We start from the raw sequence: 18,596 nt of genomic DNA, 5'->3' as shown, positions 1-18,596 counted from the left end.
ATCTTAGAATAGCCTACTCAAAGCAAAAAAAAGCAATAACTTAAAAATTGTAGGATGATTATACACTGTAAAACCGAAAGAGTTAAGGTAACTCAAACCATTTGAGGAAATTGATTGCAACAAACCATTTAAGTTCAAAAACTAATCCTAATGAGTACTGTGAACTTAATCCATTTGAGTGAGCGAAGCAATTTGACCACAGAAAAACCCAATAAATGAAGAGAATTCAAACCAACTGAGTATTGTAAAACCAAGTTAGGCAACTCAAACTATCTGAGTAAACCAATTGCTACAAACCATTTAAAAAAAACTAACCTATATGAGTACTGTGTACTTACTCCATTTAAGTTAAAATAATAAGGTATTTAATTAACTGATTACCTTCAACTGAGTTCAAAACTCTTTTCAAATAAGTAAAATTACTTTCAGTAAATATTGAGTTAACTACACTTATTTCGTTTGATAAAATTGACTGTTAGACTGTTATATTTGAAATAAAATGAAAATGAAAGAACTAAGAACAGAAACCAGCTCAAATATTCTCGAATAAAAAGTGTTACATTAATATACAATTGTTAGTCATTTGACACTTATATTACTGCAAGATTCTTGCAAAGCAGGCAGTTCTGCACAATTACTTAATTAATCGACTTTAAGATAATCATAATTTTGGTTTCGGACGATAATTAAAAATATAGCATTTTTCAGCAGATATCGATATGGCTGCCGATATATCATGCATCCCTGGTGATCTTGTCAAGAGGCCTGTAGCACACAACTTTATAAAAGAAACAAAGAGAATACAAAATTGTGATGTGAAATAAATCAAATCAAAACCATACAAATAAGAACAGTATTGCCAAATGGATTACAACACAGCCCTATCAGTAACTGAAGCTTAATATAGTAAAACATTTCGCGCAGTGGGATGGAATTTGTGAATGAATGGAGTGAAACGTGATTCCGTGTAAACAGCAACTAATGTAAAAAAAAAAACAACAGAAAGGATGTGGTCATTAAAGTGTGTGTGTGTAGTTTATGATGGTCAAGACCTTTTGAGTGCACCCAGATTATCTTAAGGGCTCAGAGAGTGTTGTTTCATGTTCTTATCAGTGCGATTTAATTAGCTAAGGGCTGGAGATAACTTACACATTCCTGAAGTCTGACGGACTGAAACTCACTAACCACGCGGCTGAGAAGAACCGCATGCCACAATTGTAGTGACTCACATATACGCAAACACAAACACAAAAGCCTAAAACTAAGCAGTGAATGCTGCTGAATGTAATAATGGTAAGCAAATCAATCAAATAGTGTGGCTGAAAGAAAAAAATATATAAATATATGTAACTTTCAGATTTGAAAACTGTTAATTGTAGGAGCTACATGAACAAAACCACTACATAGACACAAAACAAATGACATTTGAAAGCAACAGATCTGCGTGAATGAAACTGATTCAGCTCTTTTAGTCAAATGCTGTTATTTAATGATAAACAGGTGATATTTTTCATACTATATTAAATATAATCATAATCACAGGAATCAATAGAAACATTACATAGATAGTTATGCATCATCCTAATGGGAAAGATGCTTCTTAAAGGGATAGTTCACCCAAAACTGAAAATTCTGTCTTAATTACTCATCCAATACCTTCTTCCAAACTTGTATTAGGTTCTTTCATATACTAAACACAAATTCAATAATAAGTGGTTGCCATCAAGTGTTTAATGACCAACCCTTCAAAACATATACTTTGTGTTCAGCAGAAAAAAATAACAAAAACATTTAATTTGGCTTTTATTTTATTTTTTCTGCCATACCTTTAACACAAGGATACAACAATGAGATACTAATGTAAGGCCCAATCCCAATTCTACCCCTTAGCCCTTCCCCTTACCCCTCATTTTGCGCAATCACATGAAGGGGTAGGGGTGTCAGAACTCTCTTCAGCTTGAAGGCGTAAGGCTAAGGGGAGGGGCTAGATACCCCTTGAAATGATTTTTCAAGACCACGCTCAAAACCAAGGGGTAAGAAAACTTCCCAGAATACACCAGCTACAACACACTGCTCATAGAAGGAGGAGATGCACAAACTAGTATTTTTTTGTCATTATTACAAATTTTTACAACAAACAAGCACATGATTTAATACATTCATAACGCATTTGTGTTTACTGTCATGTAAAAAAAGCGCTAAATAAAAAACGCTAAATTTTGCAATCTATAATTCATACTAATAACTCCTGTATAGTAATCCCACAACATTCTGTCCCTCAATGACACTGAAATACCTTGTCAGAAAAGTCTAGTGGCTGGGAATGACCTTTTTACAGTGTCTGGTATAATGTTAATGATGTTTTGTTTTCCAGCTTTCGCTGAAAAGAGAAGGGGTACTTAGTACAAAAATTGAATTGATATTGGGCCTAAGTGTCTTTATCATTTTTTAAAATAAATCAAAATAAAATATAAATTTTCATGTGACGTAATGTGATGTGTGTGCTTGTTTATCAGATTTAGGATAACACAAATTTTTATGACATAGGTATGAGCTAGGTATTACAATGTTGAGGCGGTTTATGAGTACATGTCTTATGTCCTCGTAACTTAAAGCTGTTTAAAATCAAAAACATAACAGGTTTTTTTCATATAAAATTTGCCACAGGTTTCATGTGAGGGTTGAGGGAAAGTCATATAATAAGCTATTTTTTTAAAGTATAAAATACATTACGCCTATGGAAATACCTCATTAATCAAAAACCAAATATGCCTTTAGAAATACCTCAAGAAACCAAAATAAAGCTTGAGAACAAAATCTATTATATTTTTATATCATTAAAGAGATAGTTTAACCAAAAATGAAAATTTGCTCACCTTTTTTAACCCTCAAATGGTTTAAACTTTGAGTTTCCTTTTTCTGTTCAACACAAAATAAATTATTTTTAAAAATGTTAGAAACTGGTGACCCATGACTTCAATGGTGGGCAAAAACAAACACAATGGAACTGAATGGTTACATGTTTCCAACATTTTTCTATTGTTTAACAGAAGAAATAAACTAAAACAGGTTTGTATCAAGTGAATAATGAGTAAATGATGACACATATTTCTGTTTTGGGTGAATATCCCTTTAACTTATTTAATTATAATGTCTATGCCAATAGTTGCCATTTTGAAAGTGAATCACTACTTTGCAGCAAGTGGCCAATGCTTCTCTTAACAGCAAAAAGTAAATCTATCTGTTCTTTGTTATAATGAGAGGATTTGGGAACATGCCGAAGTTCTACCTACCTTAAAACCCTCTGATTGGCCAATGCATTCAAGAGCTCAACAGATAGGTATGTGATTGGCTGCTTTGCCCAACGCTGTAAACAAAACTCTCAATGCGCAATTGAGCGTTTGCCAATTGTATTTTACCAAAATCCTATTATTACAGCTTCTTACTGCTTTAGCTTTTGTTTGAAGGTGTTTAGCACCCCTGTAAATCTGGGATTGGTCCTTGTGATCAAAAATAGCTCAACAGAGTATGACTAAATAGTACGCAGAGGTCACAAGACCTCATTTGTCAAAACTAAACTGCATTGCACTGACACATGAGACCGATAAGGTATTACAGGCACATTACAACAAATATGGTGCAATACTGAAAATAATAATGCAATTCTCCAGCTTAGCAGCAAATACTATGATCTGCCAGTAAGATATTGTGCACCAGAAAAACTGGTCTACTGGGTGGTCTTGTGTTCTGGTCAGGTCGAGGAGCTCCATGCGGGGAGCTGATGGGCCCAGAGGCTGCTGACTCCTCAGCCCAACATGAAAAGACTCATCAAGCTCCAAACACTCGGATGATTAAAAATGAACGTCACTAAAAATAACCTTCCCTTTGTTTGGAAGAGAGGGAGGGGAGGGAACAGGGAGAGAGGAAAACTCCCAACTCACTTTTCATGTGTTCTCTCGCCTTCTCTCAACTCTTGGTTTTCATGTTCGAACTGAGCCGTGAGGGAATTCATCCAAATCTGATTCTTTTTAAAGTTTGTGGATGAAATGTTCTGCGGCCTGTTTAGTATATGAAAATCTTTGCACGCACAGATCGGAAGTGTGTAGCTTCAATGTTCAACACACCGTGTTTAGATTAATGGGGTAAATGTGCGGCTAGTGTTTTACAACAACTAATTAACTACCAATGAAAGGTTAATGTGACTATTTTCAATTTCTTTTTAATGTTATAATGTAATTAAAATATAATTAGTTAAATAGACTTAAGCAGTAATTTAGTTGTTCAAGCACAAAACGAGATGAAAAGCTGTTTAAGAGCAAGCACCATCAGGAGAAGCAGGCGAGTGCTGAAACTAGGCATGAGATAACCGGTTTCAAGGTTTACCATGGTTTAGAAAAGTCAAGGTTTTGAAACCGTTTTCTGTTATATCGTTCCTAAGGTATATGTAAGTTTGGTTTTTTACATGCTTTTCACAACTATTTTATTTAGTTTTTAAGGCAATGGTATCTCCAGCAGAAAGGTAACCTCCGCATTAAAAGCTACTGGTCTAAAATATTTTAAATGTTTCTTAAAATTAAATATTTTGTGTTCAATTAAAGTGGGGGGGGGGGGGGGGGGGGGGGGGGGATTTTGTTGTTTTGTACCCAGACATTTAAAAAGAACTTATTTTGGAGCAGTAATCACAATACCATGAAACCATGATATTTTTATCCAAGGTTATCATACTGTCAAAATCTTGCCCACTCCATTGAAACTCCATTGAAAATACTGTGGTAAAATAATAATATAAAAATAATATTTCCATATTTTAAAGACATGGACATCCAGCGTTCCCCTGGCTCCTAGACTGCAGCTCTGCACAAAAAAGTTAGGCCAGAGAAGAAATGGTTTCTCTCAGGGTTTTTTCCTTCACTTTCAAGAACAAGTTTTGTTCTTCTGCGCCACTGTCTTGATTGGTTTGGGACTTGTGGAGCTCTGCATCGATGGATTTGCTCTTCAATGTTTGGACTTTCAGCAGTGAAAAATCAAACCACACTGAACTGAACTAAATTGAACTGAACTAAATTGAACTCTGAAAACTGGACTCAAACAGTCTCAGTTTACTAGAACTTCAATGTTAAGCTGCTTTGACACAATCTACATTGTAAAGGTCCTATAGAAATAAAGATGAATTGAATTGAATGTGCAGAACTATGGAATTGAATGCACTTCTTGTCTGGTCTGAGACCCACTTTATATCGCATCTCAGTCAGGCAGTGAAGATCACTGATTTTTAAAGAAACCAGATCTTAAACACAGCGATTTTGTAATGGATTGACAGTTTACCAGATGTTTACCTAAAGTTTGCTGGCTTACTTAAAATGAAAAGTGCTTGTGCATATACCACATTCAATTCCAAAGAATTGCACAGAGGTCAGTAAGTTAAGGTCAGACGATAAAATATATAAAAGTGTTTTTGCCAATTGTAACTAAAAAAGCGGCATTAATGCGTCCTAAAGTAAAGTGAAACAACTATTAACTCCAGCAAGATAAAGTCATTGTATGCGGAGCCATAGACCTTTATCTATAATGCATAATTATGGAAACTGTGTTCATCATAACTGGAAGCTATGTCATGTTTGCTGGCATCAAGCAGCCCTGACAGTCAGCATTTCACTTTAAAGGGTTAAACAAATAACGCACAATACTACTACGATTACAGAAAAGTTCTCTCTGTTATAATTCACTTACCTTTAAATACATTTTCGTGTGATTATAACTTGCTGTAAAAAAACAACAATGACTGCGTTTTGAATGAAAAGCTGTAATGTAGGAGTGGCGGGATTAATTTGGTGTGGCGGAAACCATGGTCTAAATAGTGATACTACAATAACCTTATTTACTTCATGAACTGTTATTAAAATATTAGGGATGCTCCAATAAATCAGCCGAAGATTGATATCGGCCGATAATCACATTTCATGACTCGATCGGTACTCTGCAATCTGGCCGAACTCATGATCTGACCGCAGGTGTTTGCTTATGAGTTTACAAGAAGATGAAGACGCACAAACGCTCCCGTGTATTATACATAGCCTGAGCTGAAGTAAAATAAACGAATGAATTGTTTTTTGTAAAGCTGCTTCTGGCCATTACATGTCCACATCTAAATGGTTATAAGATACATGTTTAAGGTATTATATGCCTAGCTAGGGCGAGATACTTACTTACATACTAAGAGAGAAAATGTGCTTAATGCGTTATAAAGCTTGAAGCATTAGAAATGGTACTCGGTATCGGGTGATCACCATGACAAGAAATTGGTACTCGGTATTGGCTGCAAAAATACTCATTGGAGCATCCCTATGTAATATGACTTAAATGTGTGTTACTTTTTAATGTTTTTGTAATTAATTGCCAAATTTATTAGAAATGATTTGATCACCAATTAGATTTTTTGTATACTATTATGGGACATAAGAGAGTTAAAAAAAAGGACGACAAACTAGTCTAAAAAAACAAATACGTTCTCGTTGCTGTCTGTTTACATTTCTTCATTGTGTCTTTTAACAATTCATTGTTCATGATTCTCATACAAAGCTTGCCAATTATCTGCATTTCTCCTTCAGAAACAGTGAATGCTTGTCCAACCTTCATCAGAATGGCAAACATGACACAGCAAAGGAAGAAAAGAGAGAAGGGTTTTTTTCCCAATAAATTGGATAATCTCATAACCCTAATCTTGCGCAGCCTCAATCCATAGATGACATTCATCAAAAGTGAACAACAGCTAAAGAAACAATCACGGTCGTCATCGTCATAAACGTGTTTTACAAGGAGGGCTGATGTTAACAGATGATGTATAGCACCATCTTTGTCTCTAGTCCACCGTAATACCTCCTCTGTTCACAACCATCATCAGAGTAATTTTAAAACTGTAATTATGCTTTCCACACACAGTGCAGGATCATGCCAGGGCTTTGAAGGCATGCCAGAGACGCACCTTTGAAAAGCAAAATTAAATATGAGTGAAACAAGAGAGGGAGGTTTTCATCAAGAAGATGGCAGGTCCAGCTAAATTACAATGAAATTGAAAGCTCAAAAAGTCAAGCGATGATGCTTGAAGGCTTGTTGGTATAAATATGAACGCCTTCGTGACAGCCACAAAGAAAAAAAGGGTGATATATTCATTATTAAAATAAATAAAAAGAGAATTCTCTCTAAATCTCATTTCTAAAATGTTCCTATGCAAATAATAATCCAAGTCAATATCATGAAAATGCAGAGCTGTACACCGTTTCAAAAAAAGATCCATAACAACTTGAAAGGTAACAAACAAAGCTTGTATACAGCATCTCTTTACCTCTGCTGTAAACAGTGCAGTTCTTCTAGGACTGTTTAAATTGTGATTTCTTCACTTTTATCAAAAAAATTAACATTTGAGCAATTCCATACAAATGTCAACGTTGCCATGAAAGTAATTCAAACTCTGTAAGGCCATATTTGCATGTTTTTTTAATGTCCACTTATCAGTACATTTTGGTATAAGGTATTTCAAACTATCTCAGAATTGTGTGATATGTTTATTCCTAAATACTACAATGTCTGTTTACTGAATGATGATTATGATCTAAACTTAAACACTCTCCAAAGTAGAATATTTCACACTGCACTAACTGCAGCCAAGAAGGTTATATTTAAAATACGGCATGATCCGGCATTCCCAGCGGACAAAATGTGGCTTATTGAACAATAAAATATTGTGCTGTTAGAACGTTCTACAGCAAGAATTAACAGAGCTAAACCCCAAACAATCAAAGCAAGGTTTGATTTTATTGAGAAAATGTCTTATATAATAACTAAACTAAAGCATACTGAAAGATAAATAATATTATATTAGAGGTGTATTGACCTTATTTCAAAATGCGGAAGTGCGCCTGTTTTCGGGATGGTTTTAGAACTTCCTATTTAGTCGCCTATGGGAGAAAACAGTCAAACTACTTGCTCTACAAACAAATGTTTTCATTACTATACAGACCAAGTAGAATAATATAATAAGAAAATATCAGTTTGCAACATCAAGCATAGTAACGAGCATAGTATCGTTTTTTTGCCGTCGTCGGCAAAGAATAAGGTGAATAAAGGTCTCTTTCTTTTCCTGTGTATTATTTATTTATTATTTTATTGTATTTATTTTTATTATAATTTATTTTTTAAATGTATTTTCATTTAATGCAAACCCTGGCTTGTATATAGTTGTTGCTAGCTACGTTTGCTGGCTTTGTTCTGCAATAAAATTATAATCATCAAAATAGAAAACTGTTTCTACGTTTTTTTGTGAAAGCAATTATTTTAAAGTACTTTTAAAATGTCTGCGTCAATATTTTCAAACAATTCTATTGGATTTACCAATGTGCCAATTTTACATCTGTCACACCCATAACAAAGCTTTTTCCTCATAAATGTAAAAATGTCAAATAAAATAAGATCAACCATTTTGTTCTATAGAGAGCCAACTCTTATCCTCTTGATAAGCATTAGTTCTTTTGGGTTGTGCAGTTTAATTCACAGAATTTCTACAATGTATGTTGTATACTGTAAACTCCCAGACTTTTTTTCCCAGTCTTATCCATAACGCAAGTTTATTTTCCTCATTTAAAATATAATTTTTTTTTACAGAATGATATTTTTCTTATCCAAAAACAATAATAGTGAAGATATTTCTGTACTACTGAAGACTTTTAATACTTTTTGACCATTCGTTTGAACAACATCTGTGCTTGGGGGCTTGAAAATGCAAACTTTTGAAAAGTTAATTATTCGTTTCACAGGTTTAGTCATTTATGTGGCCACTAAAACCACTAAGACGGTTTTTAATTTATAAAATTAAATGTTTAAATTCATTACAGAGCTCTCTCACTACTTTAAAGGCAAGTTAAACCACAAGGTTTGACATGTTTTTAACAAGAATGTGGAAAACAACTGCCTTTAGAATAGAAGGCTTTTGTTCCCCAAATCACCAACTCTTACCATGGTTTTACTGTTGGCAGAAATGTGTGATATTCATATAGAACTTATACAACTATTAACCTATTATACTGTATTGATTTGAATAAAAATTTTATCACTTAAACTACAATACAGTTTAATAGATTAATGATATAGTTGTATTTTTTTGTGCAAAAACAAAAGACCATTAGTAAGAATACGAATTCATACTATGATGGTTGGGTTTAGGGTTTGGTGGTGGTAGACGTTAATAAAATACAATAAAAATACACAATCTAGTAAAAATGCGACCTGCTGCAAATGCAGGTCTGTATAGGTCTACAGCACGGAGAACGCAACCAGCCTCTGAGCTGAGACAGGATCACGTGAGCTTTACTGGTGTTCCTATTGGCTGTCACTCAAGATATTCGCTCTTTATTTGCATAAAATTTAAAGATTCTCAACTTTGTTGCATCGCTTGACACTCCCACCTGATCACCAACGATCGCTGTAGCTCGCGTAGATGGAGGTTGCCGGAAGTTACTCGCTCTCAATTGAAATAAACGGTCGCTTGTCGCTTTGCCACTGCAAGTCGCTTGTAGTGTGAATGAGGCTTTATGGACTTGTATACTTAAGGTCTTTTGTTAATCAAAAAAATAATAATAATAATAGAAACCAAGTTAAAGGGATAGTTCACACAAAATTATAAAGACTTGGTCATCATTTACTCGCCCTTCACTTGTTCCATTAATAATAATTAATTAATAATTAATTTCTTTATGTTGTCCTAACACATTGTTTGGAACACAACATTTTGTTTACAGTGATGATTAGCAGTTTTACATTTATATCTGGATCCATACTAACGTTCCTGCCATACTTAGACCCAATCCTAATTCTATTTTTGTACCCCTACCCCTTCCCCTTGAAACAGAGTGTGAAGAGGAAGGGCTTCAAAAGGCTTCACCCCTAAGAAATGGGACACCTGACACCTGCACACTTCATCATATGTCATCGCGATCTCTTGCTTCATGAGATCAGACAATCGTGACTGCTGTAGTTTTTCCAGTTGCGTTATTTTTTGGTATTTATCTTCAGGAAATCACTGAAGGCATACATTATGTTATCATATTGATCAATTTACACCCTGGCCATATTCATCTATGTAAACACAAGAAAACAACATTAACATTATGGCAGAGTGTAAAAAGCTCATTCCAGCTACTAGACTTTTCTTTTTTTTGTAGTAATTTTTTCAGGGTTTTCACCTTTATTTTTAATAGGACAGTAGAGAGAATTGACAGGAAAGAATGGGGAGCAGAGAGGAGAAGGATTGGCACAGGACAACAGAATCAAACCCGGGTCGCCGCACTAACCACTATACCACTGGCGCCGACAACATTTCTGACAGGAGATTTGAGACTCATCGAGTGACAGAATGTTGTGGGAGTACTATATTATTATTAGGGATTATAGATAGCAAAATTTTGCGGTTTTTATTTTTGCGTTTTTTTTTAAGCATGTCGGTAAAACACAAACACCATTACTAATGTATTAACGCATAGGCTGGTTTGTTTTAAAATTCGTAATGACATAAAATCCCAATTTTTGCATCTCCTTATTTCCGTGTGCAGCCATGCTGCCGGTGTAGCTGGAGTGTTCTGGGAAATTTTCTTACCCCTTGGTTTTGAGTGTGGTCCTGAAAAATCTCTTTCCAGGGGTATCTAGCTCTTCCACTTAGTCCTACGCCTTCAAGCTAAAAAGGATTGGGACACTGCTAACCCTTCACGTAAATGCACAAAATGAGGGGTGGGGGTTAAAGGAAGTGCTAAGGAGTAGAATTTGGATTGGGCCTGAATGTCAAGCTGCTGTCAAGCATGCTCATTTCTAAGACAAATCTTTTACTATCATTAGTATTAATGTGTAGTGCCTTGCTACCAAATCAGGTGTTGATGCCTCAGTTAGTAGTATTTGGTGGCACCAATTTCAAAAGTAGTTCTGGAGCCTTAATTGTTGAGCTCAAAACTTTTGGGTGAACAGATTTTCTAAGTAGGAGCATTGAAACATTTCTTTTTTTTTTCTTAGTCTTACGAGTTTAGAACAACATGAAGGAATAAATTACAAATTTTGTAATAAATAACAGATTTTGGATTAACAAGATCTGTAATTTATAGCTTCAGAATGCATAAAAACTAGAAGAACCACACTTTATATGTATGAATTCCTATGACTACTAATGAGACCAAAGTGTCAGATTTGTCTGAAAACTCAAACATTTCAAAGCATCTAGACTATTTGATCCACGCTAATCGCCTTACTGTATGGAATTAACTCATTTTACTTCCCCAAAGAAATCGTAGAAGAAATATCGGTGATAGAATTCATACTATAAGCTAAGAAAGAGCAGCCTGTGAGAAATTAAAGACAGAAACCCAGAGAGGAAGAGGGAGAGAGAGAGAGAGCAGGGACACAAATGTAAGAGGTAATGAATGAGGAAAGAGAAAGAAAGAGTAAGATGAATAGGTGAAGGGAATGTGACAGAGAGGGAGAAAGACATTAACCCCGGAAAGGAAAAGTGCAGTAGAGAAAGTGTGTATAGAGGTAGTAATCCCTTCACAGATGGCTTTGTTGCTTGTCTGATGATGATGGAGCAGCCCATATGATGAACTAATGGAGGGGTGTTGTGTGGAGGATTATCCTCCCACTCTCACACCCCTGGAAACTGAGGTCAAGTGGTACAATTCCATTTTCAGTCCATTTAATGCCACAATCACAAGCTCTCTTTTAACAATGTAGCATTTTCCGCGAGGTCTTATCTTTTCAAAAAAACACTCTCTCGCGCACAAATGGCTGGGAGATGTGGGAGGGCCTTGTACCGTGAAGCACATTTACGAACCCTAAATCCATTCTTTTCACTAACAATGTTTAATCTCGCTCTGCTCTCGGTGTCTAGAAAGGCTCTATACAAGATCTTTCACCAAAGAGAACCAATCAATCACAGACTCGCCAGAAGAAAGAAAAAAAAAAACCTAGCACGACTAGTAGAATGGTCAAAAGTCTGAAGATCTGAACACTCTCTGAGGTCTGTCAGTTTTCCAAAGTATCTTTTCCTACCCTTAAAATGTTTTAATTTGAAACACTTAACCCAGTTAAGAACGCTTTTATCTGTCTCCAATTAGCAGCTGATTCATTAAATATTGAGGGAGCTATGAAGGATTAAATTTTTAATGTTCATTTGAGGCAGAGACTTGTACAACAACTTCCCCCGGAGCGATGCATGGAGACAGTCTGTGCTCGCCATTGATTACGCTCATCGAGGGGCCGAAATCCACTCCTCTCCTCCCACACAGCCCTCCATCCCATAACCTGTCTGACCTGTTTCAACATCTTTTTTTTCCTCAGCACAAGCTCTGTGGAGATACTAATGGTTTTCTCCAGACGTGAAACGTGCTACATGACTTAACAAGACCTTTGAAAGTTTGCCAGTCAACTTCATCAACTATCAAAACCCATCCTTTTCACATTTTAATGCACTTTTCTGGTCTTATTGTGAACTGAGCATCTGATTTTCTTTGAAATATGTTCCTCTTTCTCTGAAAGTTTTTTTTTTCTGTTGGCAACACTTGAATGTGGGTGAACTTTAGGATGCCAATGGCAAAAAATGTAATGATACTATTAATTTTGAAAAGTAGAAATGTTATTTGCAAGGTTATTTAATTGTATTACTGTAACCGTTGTATTACTTTATTTGATGCATAATATAAATGTTTCTTTTGCATTAAGCTGGTCCTTTTTGTGTCAATTGTTCATACACAGTTAAAGAAACATTAATTAACAGATTACTGTATTTTGTTAGTCGTGTTTCCAATTATTTATGCTTTTGATCTGCATTGTGTGTGTCATTTTTGCCTCCACTTTTGATGTACTTGTTGGACAAACAATAAAATGACTTTTATTGACATTTAGTTGTTTTAATAAATGTTTTATCTTAATTGTTCATATGAATTACAGTTTAAAAACAAATACAAAAAAATAAATACATAAATAATAATAATAATATTTTGCAAGCAGTTTTTTTGTTGATGTTATTTTACAAATTTATATACTATTTCTATTACAATACATATCCTAAAAAAATAATACATATAAATTGTTTCAACATTCAAAATTGTCTGAGCAAAAAACACGGCCCCATAATGCAAGAAAGTAAAAATAATCAAAATTATTTAAAAGTTATATGTTGGGTGTATAAACCTACCATTTTACATTAGTTTCAGATTTTGGCAATAATATTTAGTAATATTTGAACTTAATATTTTAACTTTGACAGAAAAAAAGGTTGAAAACTAAAAACTAAAACGAAACACCAAGTAGCAAACTCTGATCGATCAGTTTTCTTTTACATTCTTATATATCATAATTAATCAATTCCTGACAGAAATAAAAAATTCTACACAATGTTTTTCCATTATGAAATATTCATATTTCAAAATGAATGTTGCTGTGTGATAGTCAAAGAACAAATCAGATGTTGTGTTACAATGTTCAGTTGAATCTTGCATGTGTCAGTCTGTGTGAGAGGGAGAGAAGAAGAGGAGGAGTGGAAGAAAAGAGTGAGGTGACCTGAGAGAGATGTGGTTGGTGGGGTGTGAGTAAACACGTTGACCTTTTCAGATATCAGAGGAACATTTATTTCATATGGATGAGTGACTTTCTCTATCTCTTCTTATATATGACATTATCTACCCAAACCCTTCAATTTCAAGCAACCATTTTGCTTAACCTCAGTTTAAAATTATTATAATTATTTCTCTTTTAGCCAACCATGTTTATCTTTCTGTCTCAGGTCTATTTGTCATCTCTTATACTTCTCTAACATCTATTAGAATGAAGTTTAATAAATAAATCTCCATATCCTGATACACATTTATTTCAACATAAATGCTTAACTAGAACTTTTTCTTTTACTTAAATTCTCTTTTCCTTCTCAGGGTAAAGGGAACTCCTGAATCTGTGCCTCACTCAAGGTCTACATTCTTCTTAAAGTGGCTTCTCCTTTCCTGCTGTCCAGACAGCATCCTCAGCACAGGCGAAATTCAGAGGACCTTTGTGTGGGTTTGCAGATTGTGTCACTGCGGGTAAAGCATGAATGCCTTATCTAGGGAGGGCATGCACGCGACCCATAATCGGGAGGCAGCCAGCCGGAAAATGCCCCCCTTGCCTCTCTCAGTTGAGAGTGTCTGTCCAAACCGTTAACTAGACTGCAGCCCAGGCCAAAGTCACCCCTGTCCCAACTTGGTTTAAGTTTGCATGTAAGGTTCCCACACTTTTTGACCTATTTTCATGAATTTTTCCTTTATTTTTTTTAAATGATAGATTGTTGATCGAGAAATCTTACACTCCAAAAAGAAACAAAAAAAAAAAAAAAAACCTTAGCTAAAAAAATAATTTCTGGAGCCCTACAAAAAATTCTACTGACCTTAAAAATATCCTTGATGTTTTTGTTAAGTTTATTCTTGTAAAAGGAGTTCATTATGGATGCTCCGAAGAACTTTTTGCATTCATAAAACTTTTTTTTCGTTCCATAAAAGGTTCTTTAGTGTAAAAGGTTTTATATAATTCTAAAATTCACTTCATAAAAAAGAAAAAAGGGGATATTTTAACATCTCTCTATTGAAAAGTTCTCGGTTAGACCCAAAATAGTTCCTATATGGCATAACTGCAAAAAATTTCAGAATCTTCATTTCTAAGTCAAAAAAAAAAGTTACTACTTTTTCTTGGGTATAAAATTCAGTTTGCTCTAGTTTACCACCTGGAAACATAAAATCTGACAAGTTTACCACCTGGAAACATAAGATCTGACATGTAATACATTCTTGTTTTCATATTTAAACAACAAATACAAATAATTAAGTCCTACCCAATTGGTGAAAATTTTATTCTCAATTAGTCTTTATAAGATTTAACTTACTGTAAACTTGCATCTGAGTTCTCAATTGACCACATACCTTCTATTTAAAGTGTTCCAGTAGACTGGCTCCATGTTGGTCGCATCCACTGCTAAACTCTCCATCAGGAAGATTAATAGAAATCCCAAAGCACTGACCCAGTCCGAGAACGCCATGGCCACCCAGGCTCCCCTCGTCTGGATTCCCATGTTCCTCTTATAAGACAAATGAATGGGACCTAATAGAGACAAAAGACTAGTAGAGGGCTGAACTTCACCAGATCCCTCAGCGCTTGAGGAGGTGCTGTGACCGCAACATCCACATCTGAAACACCCGGAGCTCAAATCTCTGAATGTTTGTGGAAGAAATCAGATTCAGAAACATCAACCTCCTTTGTTCCATTCAAAGCAAGCAATGACCTCAAATGAAAGTCGCAAGTATTGTCAGATTTGAGAAGGCACTGCCATATGCTCAATGTATGAATCTGATTCGAGGTGAATTTCAAACAATGTTATGATTGTGGATGTGGTGAAGTTGAAGGTTTTGAAGTGCACGCAGACTGATGCGGGGCGCCAGGTCCACTGCGGGTGATTTTTAGAAATGTTTCTCCATCAACCGCAGCATTAGCATTTCTATCAAGGACCCCAAGTTGTATTTTGACTCCCGATGAGACACTGAACATCCACCCTGAACAAATAACTCAGTCATTCAGCACACAAAAGTGTCGTCCGTCAGCGTTAGTGCAGGAAACGTTTTCTGAGGTCCAAAATCAAACTTTTCGTTCATCCAAAACATTCACGTAACGTTTTATTCATCCAAAACATTCACGTAAATGTGAGGTCCAGTCCTGCAACAACGGTGAGGATGTCCACCAAGACTTACTCAATGAATTAGAGTTCGACTGGAAAAACAAGAAACACAACCGGTTTGGGGCATTAAAAGAAACAATGTGACAATAATCGATAAGAGTCGATTATAATAGACGCCGAAAGGTAGGAAACAAGAAACGAGGTAGTCCTGTGGTCAACAGAAACAACGCGTGCCGTTCGCTCCGTCCGATTCTCTGCTGCTCTGCAAAGTCTCGAGCTTTGACTCGCGCGCCGGCGGCATTGTTGCCAGATCCCCAGAGAAACAAGCAACCAGGTTTGAAAATACAAGCTTAAACGAAATAGTAATTGACGGCAATTGCGTTGATTTTAAAATGTTTGGCGATTATACCATTATCATGTTTAACTGTAAATACAGTAAACAGTTTAATTTAACAGATTAAAACACGTATTTAATAAAGTACATATTTAAAAAGACGCTACAAACACATAACATTACTAATTGTGATATAATAGTAATATTTGTTGTTGTTTTTTTTCATTGAGTGAAATGTGTTGCTTTTTTTAATTGCTTATAATAAGCGGACATGGCAACAACTGCTGGTGGTGACCGCGTTTGATAGACTGCCAGAAAGGAGAGTTTGGATGTTTTGAGAAAAGCTTCTCTCATGAGGATTTTGTTTAGTACTCTCAAATTTAAATGTCACTACAGCTTATCGGGCAACGAATCAAACATATTGGCTGCGGGGTCGGAAGGGTTTGAAGTATTTGAATGAAACAAGGAACCCGCCTCAACTTTAGTCTAGTTGCTCGAGGCGTATCAGGATAGGGTTTGTTTAGTTAAACCTTATGCCTCTAAAAATTGCCTCTAAAGATAGCACAAAAGGGCAAAACTGGTTTGTTAAGGGAATCTACCTGTAAAATCATTGAATACGCCTACAGTTTGATCCTAAAGAACACAAAATTAAAAAGAACACTAGAGTCCATCTTACAATGTTAAATATCAAACATTGAGACCTATAATAATCTAGATTATTGAATCTTTTGCCATGTCACTCAAGCTTCTCTCTTAGGATCTGAAGAAATGTGAACGTACTGCCTCATAGTGGAGAACAGCTGCAAAGCATGTCAAAACTCCCAAATAATGAACAACAGAGGCGGTGATTTGGGGGTCCTAAGCAATTCCAGGTATGGGTCCCAAGCAATGAAACTCGAAAGATTCTCTTTCTCTAGATATTCCTTTCCCTGTAGATTTGTTTTGTAAATAAACTGCGTGTTAAAAATATATCTTAAGAGGAACCCCTGGTTAAAAAACAACAACAATAAAATCTTAATGGTTAATCCTAAAAGAGAAAAAAGCAGCAAAAATATTAAGATGGGTTGAAGATGATATTCAATTTAAGCCAGTAAAACTAGATTTAAGATTTAAACAGTGGAGTTTGCAAGGTACAACATCCTTCTGTCTCATCACTACTGATAATGAATTAGAAAGTTTTCAACAACTTTTGAATACATATAACTTTTCAACTACCTTTAAGTTAGAGACTACTTTAGTAAAAACAGAATAGATTCAGAAAAAAATAAAAAACAACAGTAGTGCAGGTATTTATATACTTACAGAAAGGTTAATAAGAAAGTAGTATCAAGAATTTATTCCTGTCTGACATTAACAAAGAAACACTCAACTATATGTATAAAACAGAAATGGGAAAAGGAAGCCAGTAGTTATAACAAAAGATTAGTGGTTAACTATTTGAGAAGCACAGATGAACACAATTATTCAGATTCATGAAGGCAAATTATTTGGAAATATGCATCAGATTCTTTATCACACCTAAAATAAAATACTTTTAACTAGGGATGAAAAAAAGAGGGAATGCTGGTGAAAATGTGGAAATGTATTGGCTTATCATTTCCACATAATTTGGGATTGTTTATACACACCTATTGGCAAGATTTGGGATTGAATCTGGAATGTAATTTTACAACTATACCCGGGAATTTACGCTTTAGATCTTCTTAATACACTAACAACTAGCAAAAAGGCCATTACAAAGAAATAGCTCAAACAAGATCCTCAATCTGTTGGTGAATGGCATGATATTGTAAAAGAGATATGATATGGAAGTACTGACACTTTCCTTGAGACAACAAGCCTATTAAAATTCTACATACTGGGATAAATGGCTGAGAAATGTTTTAATTGTATTGTGTGTATATATATATATATATATATATATATATATATATATATATATATATATATATATATATATATATATATATATATATATATATAACTGGAGCCTTTTGATCTTTGATATGTTACCCCTAACAAAATCTTATGTTGCAACATTTTTTCAGCCATAAATACGAATGTAGCCTCCCTTTGATTTTTTTTTTTCTTTTTTAAATATTTCCAAAATGATGTTTAACAGAGGAAGGAAATCTTCAGCTTGTCTGATATTTTATTCTTCTGGAGAAAGTCTTATTTTGGCTGGAATAAAAGCAGTTTTAGATTTTTAACCTAGTTAAGCCTTTAAATGTCACTTTAAGCTGTTTAGAAGGGTCTTGGAAGTATCTAGTAAAATATTATTTACTGTCATCATGGCAAAGATAAAATAAATCAGTTATTAGAAATATGAAATGAATTGAAAAATGTGTTGTAAAAACTCCGTTAAACAGAAATTAGGGAGAAAATGAATAATTCTGACTTTAACTATATTTGTCTTAATGGCTATAGACAGATTTTACAACATATGAAAAACAAATTATGAAAGAACGACATGATTAATACAGGTTTCATGGCATTACTCTGGGCCACCTAATTCCTCAGGGCCCTAAGCAGCTGCTT

General features: G+C 34.8%; 1 protein-coding gene across 1 annotated transcript in view; it reads right to left on the bottom strand.

The window, feature by feature from the left end:
* efnb3a (ephrin-B3a) overlaps positions 1-15,990 on the bottom strand; it is a 73,842-nt gene extending 57,852 nt beyond the window's left edge. The window contains exon 1 of the mRNA XM_687578.8: positions 14,976-15,990. Within this exon, the coding sequence (XP_692670.2) occupies positions 14,976-15,124 (149 nt within the window). The 5' untranslated portion in view covers positions 15,125-15,990. The remainder of the gene's footprint in view (positions 1-14,975) is intronic.
* Between the last annotated feature and the right edge of the window lie 2,606 nt (positions 15,991-18,596).

Source organism: Danio rerio, chromosome 10, assembly GCF_049306965.1.
Source record: "Danio rerio strain Tuebingen ecotype United States chromosome 10, GRCz12tu, whole genome shotgun sequence".
In the NCBI taxonomy this organism is placed as follows: domain Eukaryota; kingdom Metazoa; phylum Chordata; class Actinopteri; order Cypriniformes; family Danionidae; genus Danio; species Danio rerio.
This window is presented reverse-complemented; position numbering and strand designations above follow the sequence as displayed.